Genomic DNA, 17,371 nt, shown 5'->3' with positions numbered 1-17,371 from the left:
TGGAGGATACTGCTTAACAGCAGAGGTTTCTGTTTCACTCTTATATGTTTTCTTCACATAGGCTTATAGTTAGTGTATAACAACGCTATGAAGTGATTCATCACATATGGAGTATGTGTTGCCTCTTGATGTAACTTCTGAAGCATGGTCTCACATTTCTTCATTTACGCTTTCATGCTCAGTTTCTCTTCTACAGATTTTCTCTCAAGATCCCTCTTTTGTTGCACTATGTAGATGCACCATGGATAAACACCCTGGATGCACACTCAATGCATTTTTAGTGTACAATGGACACTTTTTTAAGTTTGATATATATATATATATATATATATATATATATATATATATATATATATATATATATATATATATATATATATATATATATATATATATATATATATGGCTTGATGAGTTACCGTTGGAATCTAGCCGTTGAGATTTGTTTGAAGATTGCTTTGAATGCTTTGTCTCGATTAAATCATGAATGACAAGTGTTGTTCTTGGCAGAATCTTATCCTTAGCGTGATGATGACAGTTGGTAGCGTGTTTCCTTGGTTAACCTTGTCTTTTTTAGCGCGCTGCATGTGGGTTGCTTCTTCAATCAACCTTGAGAGTTGTTCCATTTAATTGTTGCAACTGTTTTGCTAATGATGATGTTTTTAACGGCTTCTCTTCTTGATTCTGAATTTTTGTACTTTGTAGGCTGAGGTTGTATTTTCTTTTCTTGCCCGCGTGTGACTTCTTTGTTGTAGCTAGTTGTATGTCACTGCATTACACTTTCAAAACTTCTGATCATATATTCATGTGATCTTCTTGTTGTAACTAGACTTTATGTATCTGATAATTCTGTTTGATTCCTTGAAGCTTGTCTGATACTCTTTCTGATGCTGTTGTTGCATGTGGACATTTATGTTGCTTGTTCTTCTGAGTGGGCTTGTTTTTCCATCGTTGCTTCTGGTCGGCTGACTTTGGTTTTTTAACGTGTTTTTAATCAAAACATCTGATGAATGATGTTTAGCTTCGCCAGTCTTCTGGATGTTTGATTTCATATATTCTTTCAGATTTGAACTAGTTGCTGATGTAGTCATTGTGCTCTTGTTCTGATGAATCTTGTATAATGCTTTAAGCATAATATCTGCACACTAAATGAAACCATTAGTAGTAAAATTTTTTACTCACAAAATATATGTTCGTTATCATCAAAACCAGATTCTAAACATAGATTCTCAATCTTGTTCTAACAATATTAACATAAATAGTATGTTGCTTATTGTCATCTATCTAGTCTTTCATAAACAAGCTTCACCTACCTTAAAGTAAAGGTAAACCAAACAAAAAGCCCCTGCGATACTCATGAATATTTTCCAAGTCAATAAAGTATCTCGGGCAGACGACATCGACATAATATGCAAATTTGTCCACAAATACGAACGTGCCAAAAAGATACAAAAGTGTAAGTATAGAGTGTATCAATTGTTATTGATACCTTAAAATATGACCAATTTTTTTAAATCCATGACTTAGTAATCTTGATACTTAATTCTAATATTTTTTTCTTTGATCTCTGTTCCACGACATTCTTTTACCTTCATTAAAACTAATGCTTCCAAAGACGATGAGCATCTTCTTCACAATGAGGTATGACTTCAATGCACATACTTTATGATACACAACTTGTGCATCATCATCATCAAGCGGCCCCCCAATTATACTCATGAATCCTCTTCAAGTCATTGAAGTATCTCAAGTAGACGTCATCAACATAGTATGACTTTTTTCCACAAATATGAATGTGTCAACCAAATACATGAGGTATGACCTCAATGCACATAATTTATGACACACAACCTGTGCATCATCACCATCAACCTCCAGTGTCACATCTAGGTAACATCTGTACATCTTTCTCCAAAAATCCAAATTTGGCATATGACATCCTCTAGTGTCATCTATCTCCTATTGGGATAAGCTCCCGAACATTGCACCATCATGTTCAGTGCACAAGGTCTAGTGATTCTAGAGTAGTTTAATAATCTTCTTGTGATCGGAAGATGTATGAGGGATCACAAATCATTAAGTGTGGTGGATATCTCATCGATCAAAAGATGAAATGATGATGTCTCTCAGTGTCATCTCTATATGTGTTGCTTGGTATCTTTTGGTTTTTTCAATATGTTGGATTTTGGAAGGAAGTATTTCAGCAGCAAAACTGCATCACATTGGTGACAACATCAGGAATGTTTAGATGACTTTTTGGTACTTTAATTATGCTGATTTCAATGAGACGGGAATCAGGCCAACCGAGACTACCATATGAGCAGTTACATTTGAACTGTTAAGAGAACTATTGCGCGGTTGATCATTTTGATTGTGTCAATGGGATACAGTGTTGTGAGACCTACCCTTTGAGGCCTTACATCCAAGGTTGTTATGCTTGGAGGAACCTTTTTTGTTGTATATCAAGTGCTTGAATTGGTAGAACATGTTGGTGCAACAAGTGATCTTTCTGGCAAAGCAAAACTTTTTTGGACCTTCCCGCCGCAGTATTAAATGTGTTTTTCATTCTTTGGATTCTCACTTCACTTTCCGTTACTTTAAATAAACTTCAGGTACTCATCTGTAAGCTCACAATATCATGATATAGTTTATTTCTTGAATGACACAATTCACAAGAACTTTGATTTGTATCTTCTTTGCTTATGCAATGCGATAGGCCCGAAGCATGATGATAAAGTTGGATATGTATAGGAAGTTCACCAATGCTTTGGCAGTAGCTGTGATGGTATATGTGGGATGAATATTTTATGAGGCAATTTTTTGTTCCATGATTTTAGGGTGGGTCACGTTTTATTCAAAATTAGGTAAGAGTAACCAAAATAGTAAAAAAGATTTTTATGAGGCAATTTTTTGTTCCATGATTTTGGGGTGGGTCACGTTTCATCAACTAATATGTTCACGTACCAAACTTACAGGAATGATTTAATCATTATAACTATATTTGCAAATTAATATACAAATATTCTCTATATTCAAAAAATGTAAAAGTTAGATAAGAATAACCAAAATAGTAAAAAAGATTTTTGTAAAGAATTTGTACAGCTATTCATTCATCTTTTTCTAAATGTAATAATTATTTTTTTTCTCATAATTTATATACAATCCATAATATATTTAGATTTAACTACACACAATCCATAATATATTTGGGTAATACTCCTTAGGGCCACTACCCATCCATTTATATATTTTCTTTTTTAATTAAATTAGATTTTTTAATCTAATAAAAATCTTTAAAATTGTTAATACACTACATATCTACATATATATTAATTCACTATATAATTTATTTTTGACTAAATTGTAGAATCTTTTTAACAAAATTCGTTTAATATTAAAGACTTAATACTCTCTTGATCAAATATATCCATCTTAAGAGATATTTTTATTTCTCAATTTATCAATTGTAGATTGTTCATCGTAATGAAGATCCTTGCATGTATAAATCCACGGGTAGAAGTGGTCGTATCTATGAGATACCAACTGTAGACTGTTCATTTTAATATTCATTTTTTAAATATTTCTTTTGCTGCTGTTTTATATAATTGAAGTGAGAGAATCGGCTATACGATTTATTATAAGTATGAATCAATGCTTAAAAGTTGATGCATATTATTAGTCTATATTTGAAACTACGTGAATATTTATGGATTGCAAAACAAATTTCACAGCCGACAAATGAGATATCGCGACATATAATATGAATTCAAAAGGAACTCGTGCGATAACACAAATATCTTACTAGTTTTCTATAAAAATGCAAGAGTAGTGTTCTAGACTAGCCCAATTGTTCCAATAGCCCAATCCACTCATTAGCTTGAGTAGTGTTCTAGACTAGCCCAATTGTTCCAATGGGTCACGCCCAGACCCACAACTATAGCGCGACCCAATCTTCATCAATGAGAACACTATAAATAGCCCTATACCTCTAGAGGGCAAGGTAATCCAAACTTTGCCCAAAATCTCATACTTTCTGTTGTACCTTGTCGTTCTCTTTCTTACTTTGACATCAGAGTGCCTTGCAGGTACAACTCCCTTTTTTCCCATCCATCACCGAAGATCAAGCCTACTATTGCTGGCCACCTATTCTGCTCGTCGCGAACAAGTAGAATAATTAGAGAATTTATTTAAAAAATAGATGAATTTGTCGAAAATTCATTTTTTACTAATAATTAAAATTTACGGATAACATTGATTATTCATATATTATTCATTTTGAATTGATGGCGCTATATCATGATTTGTGTATGACCGACAAATTTGTCATAAAAAATCTTATGTATTATTCTGACTCCAACTCTGCTATCAAACTTATCTCAGAGTTGTTTAATGTTTGACACTACTACGTCGCGATTCTTCACAGTATTAAAGAGTTTCTCTCTAAAGAATGACAAGTTTAAATATTTCATAATTTTTTAAAGGAGAATGTTTAAACTGACTATTCAACAAAACATGAGATAGATAATAATGCAACATATCGATCTTGTCCAGAAGCTTTATGTAAGAATCGTCGCTTTGAGTAGATACTATTAAGATTTTTTCCTAAATAATTTTTTTTCCTTTTTCTCACTTACACCTAAAAATACGACAATATCTCAATTCAATCCTTAATGCTCTTAGGCATCCGGTGAAATTTCATTTTTGCTCCCTACGTTGAATTGTTCCGTAGGTACATCTACAAAACTGTTTTAAACAATGTTAAATAAATATTCCATAGATGCATCTACAGAACAAATCAACGTTAAATAAAAAAAATGTTTCCCGAGATATATCTCAAGGGGGGTTGGATGAGAGATTCTCAAAAGTACTCATGTGAAATTTATTAAAATTTGTTTAAATATCTGTAAATTTTAATTTTAGTTAATAAAAAGGCACTACATACGGTGTTTTAAAAATCGGACCGGTCATCAAACCGGTGAGGGTACTGGGTCGCTGGTTCATTGGTTGAACCACTGAGTTAATGGTCGAACCACATGACTAAATCAGATTAAATTGGATAACTCGGTTGAATAAACCCGTCTCTATTACACCACTATATATTTATTAAATCGGTTGAAGTAGATGACTCAGTCTCTAAAAAATATCAAAACACCTACAAAATTTTAAAATTTTAAAATATAATAATTTCACATGTTTATTTTTTACATTTAAATTTTAAATATAATCATTACTCCCAACAAAATAATACAAAATATAAATTTAAATAAATTTTATACTAGGTCTAATTTCGAATAAAGTCTAATTATATTTTAATTATATTTTTTCTTAAAAAATATGAAAACGACATCGTTTTGTGCGAAAAAAAACATATATTTGAATCGCCGGTTCATCGGTTTTTTCCGATTTTCACCGGTTCAATAGCATACATGATCTAGCAATCAAACGAGGCCAATGATCCTTCCGGTTTCCGGTCCAACCGATCAGACCGGTCGTTCGGTCCGATTTTTAAAATACCATCTACGTCTATAAAGTAGAAACCAAATAATCATCGCTCATCATTTTTGCCCCCAAAAGAAAATCGTCTGGTTTTGGCGGGAAACAACAGAGTTCAGAACGCAAAATCGCAAAATGGCAAACAAGCTCATCAACCAGATGAGTTTACCTAAATCCATCGCTAATATCTTCACTGCTCGCAACATCATCACCGCCAAGGTACTAACAATCGTCGCTAATTCCCTTTCCCTTTTCTATTCGCTTTTCATTTTTGTAATTCATGCTCAAATTCGAATAATCTTTTTCTATTAGCATTCAGATCGTAATTTCCGTGACCTAAATTGTCGCGGTTTTCGTTTCTCATTATAGTCGCGAACTTTGTATTATTAATTCAATTTTTTGTTATTTATTTTGAAAATTGCAGGATGCATTATCTCTCACTGAATTTGAATTGATGGAGTTGTTGGATGTTGGGATGGCAGAAGTTGCATCTGCAATGGCGCACATTAGCGAAGTGGTGTGTCCACCTTGTCAAACTGTATGCAAAACACACACATGTTCTTCTTTCTTTTATCTAGGGTTTTTGTTTTGTTTTCAATCTTTTTAATAAAAATTATTGAATATTGTGATAATAATGTGATAGGCGTTACTTCTGATGGAACAACGAGTACGAAATGAAAACATGGCTGGTCATCTTCCCACTCGTTTGAAAGGATTGGATGAAGCTTTATGCGGCGGTATACCATTTGGTGTTTTGACAGAATTGGTTGGTCCACCAGGAATTGGTAAAACACAGGTGAATTATTTTATGTTTTATGACATTTAACGCTTAATTTTTTTTATCAGATGTGGATTTTGGTAATGGTTAAGAATGTTTTTGTTAACCATTTATTAGGATGGGTGGATTTTATATTGCAGTTTTGCTTGAAGCTCTCATTGTTGGCTTCGTTGCCGGCAAATTTTGGAGGCTTGGATGGCCGGGTGATATATATTGACGTTGAATCTAAATTTAGTTCAAAAAGGTAGTTGAAGCATGCATGCACTGTATTGCTGCGTCGAGCGCTTTCAATAATGATGATACCATTTACTAGTGAATGTGTTTTTTCTTTGCCTAGATTGATAGAGATTGGAACAAAGAGTTTTCCTGAAATATTTCACAAGAAGGGAATGGCACAGGAGGTGTGTAAATTGCTTCTTTTTTTCTTTTCCCATGTCTTTTTTGTATAGATTTTCTGTCTAATCTGAATTTGATTATATTTAGGAGGTAGGAACATGATGTAGATTGTTTTTACTTATCATGTCACAGATGGCCGGCAGAATCCTGATCTTACGTCCTACATCACTTTCTGAATTTGCTGAGAGGTGAGAATCTTCATTTGACTTGGTGATGTGTGTTGAGATAGTTCTCTTTATCCTAAATCTCATTCAATGGATATTGTATGTCATATTGTTCCTTTATAACAGAATGGAATTGTTGAGATTCCACACCAGCTATAAATAAAACTGAATTAGCCTTCACGAGGTTTGGGCAACCCTTAGGCGCTGGTTGAACTTGCTTTTAGGGTTGAGTTAGGTCTAGTCTAAATTTTAAGATGGTATTAAAGCTTATCGTGGATATGCTATTGGACCACTTATATTTTGTCTATGCTCTATAATTCCAATCCTAGGTGTGAAATGTCGTATTGAGATCCACTCACGCTCTAGATACCCGGCCTTGGGTGTGAGGATGTACGTTGATATCTCATTATCGACTAGCGATATGCCAAATTAGTCCTTATAACTCGTAAGTCTCGGGCAATTCTTACTGCGTATGATTAGTCAGTATCTTTATTTTGTTCCAATATTTGTTTTGTTCTCTTCCTCAGTTGAAACAAGTTAATGATATGTCACACCTACTGTCAAGACCATCTTGTCCCTGGTCTGAAAGAAATGCATGTTCACAACAATTTAATTGTTATTTATATTTGTCATTTATAATCTATTCAAAAGAACTCTATCAGTGGCCAGGAATTCTGCGAGTAAAGTTGATCACTAGTTTAGAAGTGGACTTGACCAAAGTTTTAAATTATGAGGCTGATGTAGGCTCAATTGTCGCTGCAGAGACCTACAAAATCTAGACGTTATTGTCTAAATTGCGGCAACATTTTTTTTAAACCTAATATGCCAATTGTGTTTCTTTTAGTGTTGAAGTCTGTTTCTGACTCATGATACTCTAAACCTGATCTGCCCAGTTTTAAACTATGCCGCTGATGTAGCCTCAATTATTGCTGCGGACGGAGACCTACAAAATCTTGATGTCATGGTCTAAATTGTGGCCACATTTCTTTAAAAACCTTATATTGGATATGCCAATCGTGCTTCTTTTAGTGTTGAAGTCTGTTTCTGATTCATGACCCTCTAAACTGATCTACTAAGTTTTAAACTATGTGGCTGATGTAGCCTCAATTGTCACTGCAGAGAACTACAAAGTCTTGACGCCGAGGTCTAAATTGCGGCCACATTTAAAAAAAAACCTTAGATTGGATATGCCAATTGTGTTTCTTTTAGTGTTGAATTCTGTTTCTGATTCACAACACTCTAAACTGTAGCATACTTAATTACTTATTACTTCCTGCATGTAGCATGTTGCCGATTATGGAGACAGAATCTATCACCGCTCCTATTTTATTCTTCCTTCTCATTCTAAAGTTTATGCAAGATAACTATATGACATAATCTTTTAACATTACCAGTTTGCACCGGATCAAAGTATCACTCCTCCAGCAACAAGTGAAGTTGCTCATCATTGATAGCATGGCTGCTCTTGTTTTAGGGTGAGCTAAACTTTTTTGGCAATGTTTGTGAAGTATGTAGTCAAAGATGCTCTCTTCAAATCAGTTATAATTATTCTTTGAAAAGGAGCGATGTCCAATTAGGATGGTAAATGTGATGTGAAATAGAAGGAGAGCAGAAGATCCCAACTTCTGAATTAAATAAAACAGTTACACAGTGTAACAGAACAACTAGCCAACAATGCTAGCTACAGGTTCCCAACTATTCTCCCACTCCGGTGAATGTAACCATTTGATTACAACTTCTACCTTCAACTCTTGTTTTATTTGATAGCATTTTTTCAGAGGTTTGGCCTGCTGATTTGGACCTAAGGCTTTCTTCAACAAGGGAGTTGAAAAGCCGGGTGGTTGCTAATGACTTCATTTTGTAATGTAAAGCTGCAGCTTCAGAAATAATTGATTGTCCACTTGGAAGTCCACTGCATTCCAATAGTTGATTGTTTCCTTTCAATTTAACCAACAACACATCTCTTTGCTGTGCCTGTGTTCAATGATTTACTCCCTCAACCTTAAAGGGAAATGTAGTCTCCTTCAAGAGTGAAGGATTGCCAATTTTCTCCAATGCTCATCCAGGTACAAACCAGCCTTTTCTGCTTCCAACCCAGTGTGCATCTCTGCCATCATCCCTTCCAACTAGGCTATTGTAAGAGATACCAGAAAACAGTACAACCCTTGGTATTCAAGAGACCCATACTTTCCACAATAATGGTTACAATCGATAACTTCTCTCTCATCTCTCGTTTTCTTTTTCCTACTCTGCTAGTTATCTGATCTAATAGTTCGTTAGTTGTTGTTTTTATACTGCGAACTTGTCTTAGCTAATTCAAAAGTTGGAACACTACCTCCTAATTGGATGTTTCCGCTTATCATTCTTATGAAATATTCCTATTCATGAATGTCTCATGATGCACAGAAATTCTCAAATTTTCTTTTCAGTGAACATGATTGTGGGGCTTCTAGGCAACAAGCAATGGGTTGGCACGTCTCCTTTATCAAGTAAGAAACACTTGTGAGATTTTAGCGAAGTGGAATTACATGTTTCTTCCTAAAGGCAGTTCTGATTTTGAGGATGTTTAGGTCCCTCGCGGAATTCTCACGAATTCCAATTGTATTGACAAATCAAGTGAGGTCTCAAATGGGTGATGAATCTCTCATGTATTCCTTTCAAGGTATGATGAACAAATTATTTCTAGATAGAGTTGGCTAGAGTTTAACATATCATTGTACATGTTAAGCAGCTCAAAGCCGCCCTACAAAAGAAGACGTTCCTGATACATTTGACTCTCATCTTGTTGCTGCTTTGGGAATTAATTGGGCTCATGCCGTGACCATCCGTCTTGTACTTGAATCCAAATCAGGTTGGTTAATTTGCAGCGATATGTGTCTTCTTGATTTTAAATGTATTATTTTGTAACAAATAACGAAAGTTTGTGTACATGCCACTTAACTCAAATGGTTGGAGTGGGTGGCAACTTGGGTTGAGGTCTTCAGGTCAACTCGTGATACTGACTTCCTAGATAGTACCTGCTATATATTACTCCCTCTGGTCCCATTTATAAAAGAAAGTTGATTTTTTAGATTCATTGAATAATCAATGTATTTGGTTCATTATCTAGTCTAGATACATTGATTACTCAATGAACCTAAAAAGTCAATTTTCTCTTATAAATAGGACTAGAGGTAGTACTACTTAATAACAAGTTCTAGGATGGTTGGAGTCGCCCACTTTGTCATTTGTTTAAACCAATTTGTCTGAACGCATAAAAAAAACTTAAAAAACTTGTAATTATCCAACATTATATTGAAATAAATTTTTTATGACTTTTAGTAATGGTTTCCATTTTTAGTTAAAACTTGTTTCGGGCTGGTCAAAAGACTACTAAGACTTACCCAATTCATAGATCCAACCCAAAAAAGTGCGGTCCACTCACTAATTCATAGATGGACCTTTATTTTTGGACATCGCATAGGAGCATGGCCTCCCCTGTCATCTCAACCGTTGATCACATCCAACGGCTGCTGCACTCCATGTTGGACAAATCGACACGGTTCTAGATGTCTCCTCTATGTAAGCGTGACCCTGAGTGGTTAACACTGATCAACCTTTGAAGCAAGTCATATTTAGACTAGATTTGGCAGGAGGAATGACAAAGTAGTCTATTGAGATTTTAGAGTTTGATATCTCTTTCGAGTCTAGAAAGACCCTTAAAGCCCATGTCTTTACAAACTTTATTGCTGAGTTGACACCGGCCACCTCTGAACCATGCACAACAAAGTGGAACGTCTTCACAGACGAGTCATCGAATAGTAGAGGAAGTGGAGCCGGATGCGTTCTTGAGAGCGTCAAAGAGCTAATAGTAGAAGTATCCTTGCGCTTTGACTTCACCACCAACAACCAGGCAAAGTATGAAGCCTTCATCACCATAGTCATGTTGGCATCAGAGATTGGGGCAAAAGCAGTCAGGCTACACACAAACTCCTAGCTAATGGTCTCCCAGGTCAAGGGAGATGCACAAGCCAAAGATCCACTATTATAGAAGTATGTAGTTGCGGTCAAAGACAAATTGAACTCATTCAAGTCTATGAGATTGCTTATGTGCCAACTGAGAAGAACAGGAGGGCAAGGGTCATATCAAAAGCCCTAATAAAGGCCCAACAGTTGGGGTGTAACTGTGAAGGTGCCACCACTAGGCATCAGAAAATTTCTTGTTCAAACGTAGTGAAGGGAAGGAAAATCCCTATCGTCCGAAATACCACGTCAAACATGGGGAAGCTTGGATGAGAAAAATCTTGGCAAATTCTGTGGGAGGTTAGAACCTCAACATCCTAGGCTCCAGAGGGACCACCAATCTCCTTTACTGCGTCATATTTTTCTAACTCAAATAAATTAGAATACACCGAGGGAGTCCCCAAGTAAGTGTCATCCACCCAGGGATATAAGCAGCATACTTCTCTGCCGATTATAGGTCCAGAAGGAGGATACTTAATGACTTGCACCATAGTACCTGTTCACGCAGAGAAGCAAGTGAAACGAATTCTATATCAGAGCAAAAAGCAAAAAGAAAGGAACTTGGGGAGGAAAAAGCAATATTTCCGAAATGTCAACAAAAGCCAAATACATCGAAGATGTTTGGGTCAAGTGTAGGGATAAGCCAGTAAGTAAAAAGCCAACCTAAAAATACTCAGGTCTAAGTAACACAGGCAAGTATATAACTCAGTTCAGGAGTACTATTTAACCTGGGATTGTGTCAATCACCTTATATTATTGCTATAAATGATTGTTATAAATGATTGTGTTTATGTTACCAATTTGAATTTCAGATGCCCAATTTCTTGCAGGTCAAAGGTTTATTAAGCTGGCGAAGTCTCCAATTTCACCACCTTTGGCTTTCCCTTTTAACATTACTTCATCAGGGATTGTTTTGCTTGATGATAATGGGATAGAGATGAAAGGGCCAGAAATAAACAATATACACTGCCAAGGTTTGTTCCTGAGTTTTTCTGTTGTAAGATCTGCTGAATGCATTTTAAATGAGTACAAGAATTATTTGGAAAAATTAAACCATAGCAAATGTAGAGTGACATTCACAACTAGTTGTTCTCTATCTGTTTTAGACATGAAATTCACGGACAAAAAATTCTTATTCTGGTTTAAATTCTGTGTTAAATGTGACAAATATAGGGTCTAGGTGTTCTTTTTTCATGAGTAAACAAAGTAAGAGTAGGGATTTATTTATATCAACGGTAAGTATGGACACACTTCGACACTTCAATAACTCCACGAGTTAAGTTTTACAAAATCAACTATGGGAGTGAAAGTTTTAGATCTAGTCTGGAACATTTCATAAATTCAAAACTTAATTGTTACATTATTGAACCATTTAACTTTAATGTATAATATACCGTTCAAAATATAAATACACATTTATTATTATGTCAAAAAATATACCTATTATTATATTACATACATACAAATGCCCTAAATTATCTAAATCTTGGCTTGCATGATTAAATTAATATCACTGAATCAATAGTTGAACTCGTTAATTATGTGTTTTATAACAAAATATTAGATGGTATAACTTGTAAGTGAATACTACTGTGCATTCCTTCTTCTCTTGTAACACACTGTTCAAAATATTACTGAAGAATTTGCAATTTTAAGTTCTACTTTTTTAGGGTTTCCTTTGGTTGTCTAAATATATTAAAGCTCAAATCTCAACTTGCCAATTTATATTTTTTTATTAAAATCATGCAGGCCCAAATGCTTTGTTAAATTTTTAAAGGGTAAAGCAGCACTGAGCACACCAGTTATCAGTTCATAGTATGCTTTTTCCAATCATATGGGATATGCAACATACTAGTTCACTTCAACAATCTGTTTTCTTTCAGATATTCCCAGGTTAGTGTAGTTATTGTCATTGGGATATGTATATTATTCTATAGGCTTTTATATTTGAGCTGGGACTTCCATATATTTTTTTCCATCCAGTCATATGAACTATAAAATAGATATTTATGTTAATAAATTATGGAAAAACATGTTCATATTTATTTTCTTTATTGTTTTCATAAGATTATATATGGTAGTTGAATCTGAAGACTTTCCCGTGTCTTGAAGCTACAACTATGAAGGTGAATTGTGATTAGATTTGATTGGGTGATTTAGATTCTTATAGTTAGTTGTCGACTTTTGCAGGTATCTTGCTCTGCATTTGTCACCACTAACAACTATGTTTCTCATATATGTAAGGTATGTGATACATCTGTCTCACTTTTGGGTTTTGCTGCCAATCTCCATCTTTATGTCATCTGTTGCCATGTTGGATTGGTGGATTGTCTGGAGGCTTTGTTGTAAATTATGAAGATCATGCAACATACTGCAATGTTGATTTTTTTCTGCTAGGGATGTATTGAACAGTATGTAGTTTGGAAATGTTGATGATAAGCTAGCATTTGCCTTTAACAACATGAAAAGGCCCCGGTTTTGATTTCAATGGTTACAAGATATGACACAAACGTTATTCTAAACAAGTATAACATGTCTGAGTTATGTGTGGGGAAGAGTCATTTTAACAGCATATTATATTCTTGATAATATAAATCTTAACAACATGAAATGGCCTAGATGTCTTGACTCAAGATTGTCAGTAACTACAACTTCATGTAGAAGTGGTGTAAAGGTTTTTCTGTGTTGCATGAATTTCTGGAAAGTATTAAATTACTAAAATAATTGAAATGCTATTATCTCAACATTGTTATCATATTTGGATCTGGGTTTGTTTGATGATTTTGAAGAAATGGTTTAAGTTTAATGACTTCAAGTATCAATTTTGATTCTTCTAAATTTTGGATTTGTTTGCAAAAACTTTCTAATATCAGTCAATTTTCAGACAAATTGAAATTTATACGCATCTATTATTCCCCATCACATAAAAAATTTGTCGTTAGGTCAAAATGCCCTGAATCAATGATTGATTTCTCTTTGCTTACATCATTTGAAGACATCTAGGAGCTTCATTTCATGCTTATATCATTTGAAGACATCTAGGAGCTCATTTCATGTTCTTGGTAGTGCGCCAAGAGTACAAGATGGTTAATTTATCAAGTTAACAATGACAAAGGAAACTTGTAGCACTAATAGCTAAGAAGCACGAACACCAAAAACTCACCCATAATGTGGATACTAGTGATAATTAAAAAAAATTAATTAAATAATTATAAGTATCAATGTCACTTTAGGATACAGATACTCCTTTTTCAGATGTTACATAGATTAATAAGACGTTACATAGATTAATAGTGGGCTTAGCAATATATGTTGATTGTTACCTTTTTATTTTTTGTTTGTCCATTTGGTTTACAGAAGTGCAACTTTTATATGAAGCTTTCTTAGCTTAACAAATGTTTAAAGAAGGTATTTGTGCTACTATAAAATGAGTAGTTACTGAAGGGAAAGGTTGATATTGCTACTATTTTGATTTGTTATAGCTGTGTATATAATATTATATCCACCACTGATTTGTTTATTAATTGTTGATATTATCTACATTATTTTTTACAGTGAATTGTTGTAAAAACTTACACAGAGAGAGAGAGAAAAAACTACTAATCATTTGAAACAATGGATAGAGAATAGACAATTGATATCCCTAGGAAAGCAGAATGGAAAGAAAAAAGTGCGTCGAATAGAAATATAGCATGATAAGGGAGGTGTTGCTAGAATTTCTTATAATATATATAAACCCAACTCAAATTCATTTTTCTTGAACCCAATTCATGTGCAGTCTTAGAGGAGGTCCAGCATATGTTGACTCTTACAAAGAAGATGATCAGCGAGTTATCTATCAATAAATTAATTTTTTTTTGAAGTTTTATATTGTGCATTATCTTTTTAAAGTTAAAAAAGATAAGTACTAAAAAGATTAGTTTGATTTATAGTTTTAATATAATGATTAAAATTAATGTATATGTTATATTTAGAAAAATGATGTAATCAATAATTTTTTTTTCTATAATTGTGTGAATCTTATTCACCTTCCAAATTGACTTACAAGGTTATAAGTTACTTTTTACAAATTGATTTATAAGTGTTAATGTTTGACATTACTACATCGCGACTCTTCATACTATTAAAAAATTTCTCTCCACAACCCAAATTTTTTGAATCCACCACTGATCAAAGGCATGAAATTAATAATGATGCGGTCTATAAGTCTTTTACATAATTTCTTGTTGAAATTATCACTCTTATGCTAAATTGTTAAATGATACTAGTGAGACTTTATTTTTTAAATAATTTTTTAAACTTTTTTTTCTTCTCCTATTTTCACTTGTAAAAAAGAAATAAACATCTTTATAAATATTATTGAGTTTGCGTGTAATAATAGTGAATGATTTGTTCAATAACTTTTAGTACTATATTAAATTTTTATTTTATAAAATTCATTATTTTCAAATACCATTTTTTTATTAGTCTATTTTAAATCTTATTTTTATTCAATTCTAGACTTGGAGGTTTTTTTTTGATATAATTAATTAACTATGTAAAAGTAATTTGTTTATGTATAGTTTATAAACTTAGTACAATTGAGTTAGACAGGACGAACACTCTTTTAAAAAAAAAAAATTAATCCGTCACCCCCACACTTATATCTCCTTCAATTATGGTGTTATTATCTTTACGTCCCTACAAAAATATATTTATAGAAAATTTTATAAAAATATCGGATGAAATTTTTGAAAAAAAATTTCAGAAATTTTCAGATTTTTTAAAAAATTTGATAGTTTATTTTTGAAAAAAATTTTTTTACACTATCAAAAATTTAAAATTTTCGATAATGTTCAAAAAAGTAAGTATATTTCAAAATTATCGATAGAATAATTTTTTTAAAAACATTATACCAAAAATTTATAAATGAATTATCGAAATTTTGATATGTTATCGAAAATTTTACAAAACTACAAAAATACAGAATTTTCATTCCTGACCACCCCCAATTGTCATGGGTGTAATTTCATTCTTGGCCTTGGCCACCCCAATTGTCACGGGAGTTTTGAAGATAATGGAAAATTAGGAGTGCCAAATGCCAGTATAATTTGGGGGTTGACAAAGAAAATAAGTACGAGAGAAACCTCCACGTGCCATGACTCAAGACTTACCTTAATTCCATTTTAGCACCATTTGGTCAATTAATAGTATTAACACATGCATATATACTTTATAAACATAAATGCCATCTGATTTGAGGTTGTTAGAAATGAGTTTCAAATACCTAACTTAGAAAAGAATATGACATGACATTATTATAAAATTGATGCTAAAAGAAGCTGCATGTGCTTCTCGATCAGATCAAAGTCCCATATCCACCATATACCATAAAATAATATCTTTAAAATTTCATATGCATCATGTGGATGGCAATTTTTCAAGCCTCTATTTTGATTCAATATTTTTTGTCCACACCTAAATTAAGAACACAAATTAATTTATCTTCCATCTAACTTTGGTTTCTTAATCAAAATAAAATACAATCAATTTCATGTCACATGATTTCAGTTAAACAAATTAGCCTCTATAGTTTACTGGTTCCTATAGCTATAGCTGCTGCCAGATATAAATGATACCACACAAATCAATCTAACTTATTCATAATTAAATAATGTATAAAAGATTTCCAATATATGCCTTTGAATCTTGTTTAACTCATGACTTAAGGTACGTACAAATAATCTTATCTTAATACTCCTATAATTGATTAAATATTGATATTAGGGTTGGGTGATATTGTTCTGTTCTGATGGCTAATCATGTTTAGTTTATTAATAATAAACGTGGCATCTTAATCTCTCCGAAATGTCAACTTATTCAATAGATTATTATAATATATATATATATATATATATATATATATATATATATATATATATATATATATATATATATATATATATATATATATATATATATATATATATATATAAGTAGGACTGACAATGAACTGAACCAACTCGAAAATAGTTCGGAATTCAGTTCGACAATTAAATCGTTGATCTAAATTTATAAATCAAATGAGTTGAATATAAGCTAAAAATTAAATTCATTAATCAAATAAGCTGAATTTAAACTATATATACTTCAACTCGTTAAGTTTATGAGTCAAATCAATTATAAGATTGACATTTATACGATGTTGATTTTATTTTTATAATTATTTTTAAAAATATTTTTGTTCACTTAAAAATATAAATTATCAATTTACCGTCAATATATTTTTTTCCTAATTATATCCTGTGAGCATAATCGACAAATTTTATAATATATTTTGTTTGTATATTTATAATTAATATTAAACTTTTATATAAAAGATAGGACAATGAAGAAACACATAAACAATATGATTCTCAAGACAATAATTGGAATCATGGAAAGTTAGAAAATTGTTAAAATAATAAGGTTGTAACCCTACCTGCTGTCTGAAAGTGGAAATAAATGAGGATAAAATAATGGCAATGATTTGTATTAAAATATAGAAAAATTAAATATG

General features: G+C 32.7%; 1 protein-coding gene across 1 annotated transcript; it reads left to right on the top strand.

Annotated features, from left to right (window-relative positions):
- The first annotated feature begins 5,573 nt into the window (after positions 1–5,573).
- LOC131626754 (DNA repair protein RAD51 homolog 2-like) lies at positions 5,574–14,781 on the top strand. The gene is made up of 13 exons (XM_058897592.1): positions 5,574–5,712; positions 5,918–6,031; positions 6,137–6,289; positions 6,412–6,515; positions 6,609–6,672; positions 6,800–6,855; positions 8,226–8,306; positions 9,261–9,320; positions 9,402–9,493; positions 9,563–9,682; positions 11,664–11,807; positions 12,583–12,726; positions 13,024–14,781. The coding sequence occupies exons 1-12, from the start codon at positions 5,629–5,631 to the stop codon at positions 12,606–12,608; spliced, it is 1,098 nt and encodes a 365-aa protein (XP_058753575.1). The 5' UTR covers positions 5,574–5,628; the 3' UTR covers positions 12,609–12,726; positions 13,024–14,781.
- Positions 14,782–17,371: the final 2,590 nt, after the last annotated feature.

The sequence above is a fragment of the Vicia villosa genome, unplaced genomic scaffold (genome assembly GCF_029867415.1).
Source record: "Vicia villosa cultivar HV-30 ecotype Madison, WI unplaced genomic scaffold, Vvil1.0 ctg.000320F_1_1, whole genome shotgun sequence".
Classification (NCBI taxonomy): domain Eukaryota; kingdom Viridiplantae; phylum Streptophyta; class Magnoliopsida; order Fabales; family Fabaceae; genus Vicia; species Vicia villosa.
This window is presented reverse-complemented; position numbering and strand designations above follow the sequence as displayed.